This window comes from Oncorhynchus keta, chromosome 37 (genome assembly GCF_023373465.1).
Source record: "Oncorhynchus keta strain PuntledgeMale-10-30-2019 chromosome 37, Oket_V2, whole genome shotgun sequence".
NCBI lineage: Eukaryota > Metazoa > Chordata > Actinopteri > Salmoniformes > Salmonidae > Oncorhynchus > Oncorhynchus keta.
Window position 1 is genome coordinate 19,234,626 of NC_068457.1, and position 9,044 is coordinate 19,243,669.

General features: G+C 41.2%; 1 protein-coding gene across 1 annotated transcript; it reads right to left on the reverse strand.

Moving 5' to 3' along the window:
* Positions 1-3,936: 3,936 nt before the first annotated feature.
* LOC118377145 (POU domain, class 3, transcription factor 3-B-like) lies at positions 3,937-7,246 on the reverse strand. The gene is made up of 2 exons (XM_052499480.1): positions 5,265-7,246; positions 3,937-4,951 (listed from the first exon to the last, which is right to left on the reverse strand). Exons 1-2 carry the CDS (start codon positions 6,486-6,488, stop codon positions 4,841-4,843), a joined length of 1,335 nt encoding a protein of 444 aa, XP_052355440.1. The 5' UTR covers positions 6,489-7,246; the 3' UTR covers positions 3,937-4,840.
* Between the last annotated feature and the right edge of the window lie 1,798 nt (positions 7,247-9,044).

A 9,044-nucleotide genomic window follows, 5' to 3' on the forward strand; every position in this document is an offset into this window, starting at 1 on the left:
TCAAACCAAACCGTTTTAGAGGGAGACACTGGAGTCTGTGCCCGCAGAAAGGGAAACAGGAAGTTTCTGTCGTCAAGGGCCATCTCTGATGAAATGGAGCTTCATGTGGAAGTATTGACATAATATAACATAACCATGGGAAGTACCCCATTACAACGCCCATTAGACTTGGCCTACTGAAAAAGAGCTGGGCTAAGGGATTTAAAAAATATATATTAGCAATAGAACAAAAGGCCCAATAAGTAGTTAAGTTTGGAAGGAGACGTCATGACAATATATCAAATAAATATATACATTCGATTTTATAATCACATCAGTCAAGAGCAGAACACGAGGGGGCTTAGATTTTTTTTGGGGGGGGGGATCTATATCACCGACAGAAGACTACAATTTTCGCAACAGGATATGAACTATAGGCCATCGAGGAAGCCTCCCCATGGAAAACAACGCCGGTTTAATGCATATTCATGTGGACGGCACGTGGGAGAAGTAGAATACGAGGGAAACGATTGTGTGGGTCCAATTTCTACTGGGATATTAGACTTTCAAGGAATTCAAAACACTAATACGTGCATGCATAATAGAACCGATGTTGTGAGAAATAAGCCTAAACTATACCATATTAAACACTTTAGTATAGAGGAAATGTATTCCTCAATCTGCTATGACGTAATAACAATGTTGAGATCCTGTAAAAAAAAACGCACACAGGCCTAGATCATAACATATTCGGCCTATACGTGTAATCGAGTCTAAGAGCACAATCTGAAGAATCAGGCTATTTCACAATTTGTTGTGTTATGTTGTTGTTTTTCGTCGTTGTTGTTGATATGTGTCACCCAAATCTACCTATCAGCAGTCCATAACGTTGCCATTCGTTATGCTAGGCCCATTGTTGCGCCGTGACTGAACGGATTTATTCTGAAGTGCAGAGAAAGTGTTGATATTTGAATAATGAACCCCAAAACACTCAACGTTAATCTGCCACATACTGTAGACCTAAACTGGGCGCATAGATGGATTTGCAGACATCTAACCAAATCAAAAACGTCGAGGAACATTTCTGCTACCACTGAATGGCTTGATCTGGTGGCGAAACAAATATTCTCTATGAAAACGGTCTTATGTTGAACCCCATTGTGTTGAGAGAATGTCCAAACTGCAGGGCTTTGGGGTGACGGGGGGCCTCCCCTTTAACCCGGGTAACAATTGTTCACGATTTAAAAGAGAAAGTTACGCTGCCATACAGATTCCACAACGAGAAATATCCTTATGTGTTATGGAGACAAAGGACTAGGCCAGGGTATTGGCCACCAGGTTTTGAAGACCCATGAAATGCTGAGCGAACAGGCTGTCTGGGCGAGAAGGAGTTTGTGCATAAAGTGAATCAAACCACTTATTTTGGAAGTCTTTACATCTATAAATGTGGATCATTTTGAGCCCTTCGCACAGACAAATAATGCTGCACAAGCACTTTTTCCCATGCATGAATGGTAAACGCACAATGCACCAAGTTTGCATAACGGTTATAATTAATTTACTATTAATCCCTGTACTAGACCCATAACGCAGAAACATCGATTCAGATCAAAATCATTTTGCAGACGTGGGAAACATATCACACGCGTCATGTGACATTATCACATTTCGAATGTGGGCAATAAGCCCTAGATGATCAAATATGGAGAATATGGAAAATAATATAGATTTCCTGGACCTATTATATATTGTGTTATATCATGCCCCACCCATTCATTGGATTGGAATTATTAAGAACTACATTTAGTCAATGGGTTATCCCTCTTTACAAATACCAATTCGATTATATTGGGTGAGTTGGTGGCGTAAAGTTGTTTAGGCCTATATGGATGGACGCGTGTACTCACAATTATATTGGCTATTTGAAATATCCAAACGAAACATATTCTTACTTTTTTTATGCTTGTCTTAAATGATCCTACTTTTCTTTATAGGCATTTATGGAAATTGCATATTGCAAGTGGAAGCTATCCAATACTAACATTTATTTTTGTATTATTCCGTTCGAACCAAACTGCATGCGTCAATAATCAGAACGTTGGCTATAGCCGCCCATTTCTCTGGGATTTCATGGATTCGAATGACCAAATCTACCCGCGTGTCTGACTGGCACTTTTATTAATGAGGACAAAGGAAAGTGAATCATACTTCTTCTATAACGTTGAATTCAGTTGCTAAGCAACTAGTGTATGGTAAATCATCCGCGAAATTTAAATCTTCGAGCGTGGATAGTGCATTTAGCTGAATAGTCAACTTGCGAAAAAGTTGGAGAGCCGAGTGCATTTCCAAGCTATAGGTTTCGTCCTAATTTCAGTCTTAAGAAATCGAAATAGTTTATATAGGCTACACTGTAGCATAGTTTATGGCGTGGCATGCACTATTACGCAAATAGAGATGTAGCCTATCCACAGGCCTATAGGCCTAAACTGGACCAAAGTCACACAACATAAAACAAACATGCGCAAACCTTATAGGTATTGCATTCTCAACGCTAATGTCAATTTTACACAACAAAAGCTAATTCAAACATGTTTAAACGCCATTATTGTATCTATTTGTATTCGTTGGCTCCAATGTTCAATCAATGTCCAACTCATTGCCCCAAAGCCTGGTGTCAATGTGAAATCGCAATGTTCTCTTAGGTATTATTTTAAACCATAAAACATCTGTCTACGCCAAGACGACCATATGAGGGTAACATGGGATATTTAGACTCGCTTTGCATTAGGTCAGCATCATGCTTGTTGTGTTGTTATCACACTAATGAGATGTATGTTTAATTTAAATCATCTCAAAAGGATGTTTACAATAATGGGAATTCGGAAGCATTAGGTTATAGTCAGTGAAAAAACGAGTTGTCCATGCACCCTGCGCCATCCCATGCAAGAGCATATTTACACCATAGGCCTATAAGGAAAACCTAAACAGTGTAGGATACAGTCATCATTTTGCAACTAAAAAGTAGAATATCCAATGCCAAAACCCTAATCACGTAATGACAACAGTGGATAGTCTACAGTGTGTGTAGACATGTATGTGTGTATGCATGCATGTGTGTGTCGGGATGAAGAATCTTGACCTTATGTGCTGATTTGCAAAATAACAATACTGTTTCTCAAAACTTAAATCAGGCTCCTGATATAACTTTCACTCTGAATATATGAATACACTGGCGCATGAAAAAATATAACACTAAAATATATAGACTATACTGCTTTAAATCGAATCGTCTTACTCATATACTGACGTAGGGCGAATGATTAAATATTTTACAAACAATATCAGTAGCAACGACTCCCTTTATGTTTGTCTGTAAAACATGACGCACAGCTCCGGTGAGATATAGGCCTACAGCATTAACCAGAGCTATGGAATAAGATCGGCAAGATCCCCATATTGGGCCTACCGAGGAAGTGTCACGCGGTGGATGTAAACAAACGCATAGACCGCACTTTGAGTGACTAGTCGTCTACGGACTAATATAGGGCAAGATGATGCAAAAGCTACATAATCAATACAGTTATCGGATGCTGCTATGATGAAGGTGGAGAAGCGAATTAGTTAAAGATAAATATGAATTGTGAATAAATCAAATATAGCCCGGTGAAATTGTCAAATATAATTCCCTATGGGGCTCCAATAACATTGACTGTGGAGATGCACAGAGGTTCAGCGTTCGATATAACATAGGCCTATTTTTCCTAAATTATAGTATTTTTTGTAAACTTATGTTAATGCGAATCTGTGACAAACGTAGTTGGAACAAGAACAATCGGCAATTTCTCTGCGTTAACATTTCTCACATTAAATAATATCACGAATGCATGCCTTGTTTCATAAACAAACGTAGCTAAATATTACATTCAAATATAAATCTCAAAACACACAATGACGTAATTTCATTCTAACAAATTTATTGGTCTCAATCAGCTCGTAAGGAATCACTACTGAAATTAAATTACAATCAAATTATTACATCAAAATATACCCTTATTACCTAACAACTGTCAATGTCAGCTTATGTTGATTTGTGCTCCTTTTAGAAACGAGAATACAAAAATGAAACAAAACAAATGAAGTCAACAATGAAAACAGGAAAGAAAAACATCTTACACAAAGTTCTGGGGGAAAATAAATTACCGTTTGGAATAATTGATATGTATTCCGAATAGAATATTAAAACAAGTCATTTTGATGAAAAATATAAAGTAAATAAGTCAGATCAGCATCTGATCTAATGAATCTATATTGCCGGCTTTACAGAGTCTGTTGTTTATTAAAACCTACCAAAGAATACTGCTTAGAAATGGCAGCATGTATAGTTACATCCACAGCACCCATTCAGTCACACTTGGCAACGGAGAGGAGAAGAATTTCAAATAAGTGCAGCTGAAGATAGTCTTTTCAAATGTCTATTTCTTCACTCACGGTGTTCATGAAAAAAAAAATCAATTTGAAAAAAAGAGGTGATCTTTTAGATCAGATGGCGGGGACAGTCCTGGTGAGTTTATATTTTATCGTTAGGCGTGGAGGGCCTCAAATCCCAATTCCTCTTTGTGAAATTTTAAACCATGCAGTCCTCCCCGCAAAAAATATGTTGGAAGCTTCGTGGATGCCACTCTTCTTCGTATTGACGCTGTTGCAGTTTTTGTTCCTTTGTTAAAGTAGGGGTTTAAAATGTCCCATTTTTAAATATACAAATGCCTGCCTCTTGTCTTTCGCAAATCAGATACAGGGTACAGGGGGAATCTTTTTAAAATTCTAATAGGACTACTTGCTTTGAAATTTCCAGTTGGTGTTGTTAATGCGCCAAAATTACCTGATGGAACGAACTTGTAGTCACCCTCTGGTCGGTCGGTTCACTCGGCCCAGTTAAACTTGCATCTTTTAAGTAATCTACTAAAAAATGTCCCTGAAAGAAAGAGCAGAAGGAACCTTTTAGGTTAAGACATTTCAGGGCTTGGAAGAAGGTTATCGGTGCGTTTTGGGGTTGGGTGGAAAAGGGGGGTTTGTTTTGTTCTGGTGAAAAATATATAACACATTTGCAGTCTTATTCCTATTCCATCACAATCATAGTATCAAAAATGTTTTGGCTATCTTGACGATAGTCTGTGTTTTATCAGTTTTAATTTTATATAAAATATTTTTTAGTCTTGTGTTCTGCTCTATGTCTCACTGAACATTCGTTTGCAGTCCATGGAGGGGGGCGGTGTATCTGCACTCACATTGCCGACCTGCGAGTACACATCCTCCGGCGTCTGTGGCACTCCTGGGGGCGTCATCCTTTTTTCCTTCTGTCTCCTATTGCAAAACCACACTCTAACCACTTCTTTCTCCAGTTGCAAGTTGTCCGCTAGTGAGGTTATCTCTTGGGCCGAGGGTTTGGGGCATTTCAGGAAGTGGCTCTCCAAAGCTCCCTTCACACTTACTTCGATGGACGTGCGCTTCTTTCGCTTCCTACCTTGTGCCGCTATCTTGTCGATGCTGGTCGGGCTGCCAGTGGTAGAATCCGCCTCCTCCAGCCATTTGTTTAGCAATGGCTTCAGCTTGCACATGTTTTTGAAGCTGAGCTGGAGAGCTTCAAACCGACAAATGGTAGTCTGAGAGAAGACGTTCCCGTACAGGGTGCCCAGGGCCAAGCCCACGTCCGCCTGCGTAAAGCCTAGTTTGATCCGGCGCTGTTTGAACTGCTTGGCGAACTGCTCCAAGTCGTCCGAGGTCGGTGTGTCCTCGTCGGAGTGCTGGTCGTGGCTGTTCACCCCTCCGTGGTGTTGCTGCTGGTGATGCGGATGCTGGTGGTGATGGTGGTGATGGTGGCTGCCGTGGTCCAGCTCTGGGGTGTCCCCCCTTACCAGACCCGGGTGCACCAGGCTCTGGCTCCCTGGTTGACTGAGCATTCCATTCACCGTGAAGCCCCCGGGGTTGGAGTAGATCAGCGACTGCTGCTGCTGCTGTCCCCCTGATATCGAGTTGAGGTGAGCCGCAGTTGTGCTCCCCCAAGCCCCTGAGTGAGTCTGATGAGGACCTAAGTGTGGGGGCCTGTGGTGCAACGCGGTGCCCGTGTGTAGATCATCTCTGCCCGAGTTGTTTTTCACGTCCTGCTGCTGAGGGCTGCCTGTCATACCGACGGGACTCGACGACCAATGCGAGCCGGCTTCGGCTGCTGCTACAGCGGCTGCAGCTGCCGCAGCGGCGGCGTGCGGGAGGGATGTCACCCACTGATGAGCATGGCTCAACATATGTCCTCCGTTGCTCGCTGCCATAGCTCCCTGCATGAAGTCACTCTGTACCATCTTTACTGTGGGGTCTCCCCTGTACCCACCAGACACCGAGGTAACCGCAGCACTGCCCGGCTGCATACCACCGCCTCCAGAGTCAGAATGCACGATCGAGCCGGACGAGAGGATACTATTGCTGGACAGATAGGGGTTGGAAGCCGCGGTGGCCATTCCGTTAACCCTTATGAATATGTTTGTTGATTACCCCCCTCCCTTTTTCAGTTACTTTTTTCGAGCAGGCAAATTGTATCTCATGAATTATTCAAACTTTAAAAGTCTGGGTTGTATTTTGGCAAATACCATTGAGTTGTTCTGCAAACGCCAGAAGAATAAAAAGGATAGCAAAAATGAATTAAAATCCGTATTTGTTGTGTTTAGCGCATTTATGTATTTCAAATAGAAATGGATAAAATAGCGATGAATAAAAATCCAGGTTCTCAAAAGCAGTTTGAAACCATGTGCAGTCCGTCAATAAAGTTTTGTCGTATTTAGAACGTCTGAGAGTTCAAATTAAAATACACAGAAAAAAGATATTTGCCCCAACAAACTTCTAGTGTTCGAAGAAATTCATCAATTTCTCCACGAAATAGAAAAGTCCCAGTTTATGTTCCTATTGCAGGGGAGAAAAACACAAGCACTGGCTCCTTGGTTCTTTTGAAATTTAGCCGCTGAGATTTCTCCCTTGTTGCTTTATTCTTTTCTTTCGCTGTTCCTTTTATAGAACTGTAGAGTCTTTCTCTTTGTTCTGTTTTGATGTGTATAAACCTGCCAAACCGCTAACTCCCGCTGAAGTACAATTTCAGTATTACAGTGCACGGCGATGGTTGCAAGCCTCTTCTCCCATTCGCTTGTTCGGTCTCTCTCTCTCTCTCCCTCTCTTTCTCTTCTGACAGCTCGCTACGTCCCTCCCTCAAAGCTCGAGGACACACGAATGTTTACCCTGTGCCAAGCGTGCGCACATCGTCCACGTCTCGCCCCCTTCAAATACGAGGAAGTCGAGTGCAAGACTCCCGTTGATTGGATACCCGGGGTATGATTGACAGGTCTCGCCAGCCTCGCTTGAGGCGCGAAAACCTCCTTCCGGCCGTTGCAATTGGCTGGTTTTTAATTCAATCCAAATAAATAAATAAATGAGCAAATTAATACAAAATATAGGAATGAAATAAACAAAAACATATCTGATGAATGTATTCGTGAGCAATATGGAGCTATACATGAATTATTGTTTATGTGGGTTCTAAACATATTATAACTTTCATATAAATCAGAATAGATTCAACCTTGTCAAAAAACAGAAAGTGTTTTAAAACGGTTATTGATGGAAATAGACCTAATGATATATTGGATGTATCTCCATAAAATATGTTTATATTAGCCTAATATGCATAACAGCGATCACCTAAAATAAATTATTGTAATAGGCTTGGTGGAGATGGGGACCTTTTGTACATCTTGGATGTTGGTGGAGGCCTACAACTGTCATTGTCAATGTGCTGTAGGACAGTAATGCACTTAGTACCTTCACATAACCAGACCATTTATTGTGTGCCCTTGAGAATGTTTTGAACAATATGACTAGTTGTGTGTTGCCATTTCTGTGCCATTTATCCCTAAAACACCATCATATTCAATAGTCCTCACGTCTTGCTTGATGGCTGGGTTTTGGTTCCTTGGAAGTTAATGGACAAAGGTTGTGGGGATGCGTCCATGCGGAAACAGAACGCATAGGCAACCTCACTGAACCACAGGGAAAGAGAAAGTAGCAACAAAAACAAGGGTAAATTGAGCAGCCCTAGGAGGATTTGCAGGGGGAAAAGTCTGCCTTTTAAATCTGAATACTACAACCAGCTAGTCTACGTTTGGGCCCTATAAAATTAACATTTTTTTTTAGTTCACTCCATAACACAGAAATGAATGAGCCTGTGTTAAGTGGACCCCCTCAGCATATGGATTCACCCAGCAGTGTTAATGAATAAATACCATATATAATATATTGCATCCACTGGCTGAGACGCAGTCACGTTCACGTGGAGCACTAGCAAGGACGCACCGGATTTCAGAGCTACTGTTTGCTTACAGTGTTGGCTACTGTAGAGCAGCTATTGCCAGTATTATTGGCTATTCTTAAAGTTTAGGATAAACCATAATACTGAACCATGACCTTATGTTCGAGATAGGGTCAGAAAGCGGGAAAAAAGTATTACAATGATCCTAACCATCTCATGTTGTTTCCTAATAAAACCTACCATGCCAAAGACTGAGCAGAGATGTTATTGCATATGAGCAAAGATAATAGACTGGTGTAGTTTAGCACATAGTGGATGCCAGAGTTCCTTCATTCCCAGTAGATTTCATTTGGACCCGGCTCAAAACCGAGGAAGCCTCGTGGAGTTGTTTACATTGAATACAGGACAGGGCCGGTGCCATGGGGCCGTATTTTTTATTAATATACAGTGAGGATATCTGTCTAAATTACTGCTATACATTTCAGGTTGCACACTTTCAAAGGGCGGCTAGCGCGGTGGTGAGAAACGTGACACCGGGTAATGGGAAAGAAAAAAAATCACTTCCAAAAGATCACCGAAAAGAGTAAAAAAATATATTTCTTAAAAAAATGTCCCTGAGTTCAATGCATGCCGCTAAATTCACTCTCTGTGAAATATGGTGTGCTTATTATTTATTTGTTTATTTTATAAGGTCCCCAAGTTCCCTGCTGGGGAGTTCATT

Coding starts and splice junctions, on each gene's coding strand:
- LOC118377145 (XM_052499480.1), bottom strand. CDS start 6,488: ATGGCCACCGCGGCTTCCAACCCCTATCTGTCCAGCAATAGTATCCTC. Junction 4,952..5,264: donor TGTACTCGCAGGTCGGCAAT/GTGAGTGCAGAT, acceptor TCTTTCTTTCAG/GGACATTTTTTAGTAGATTA.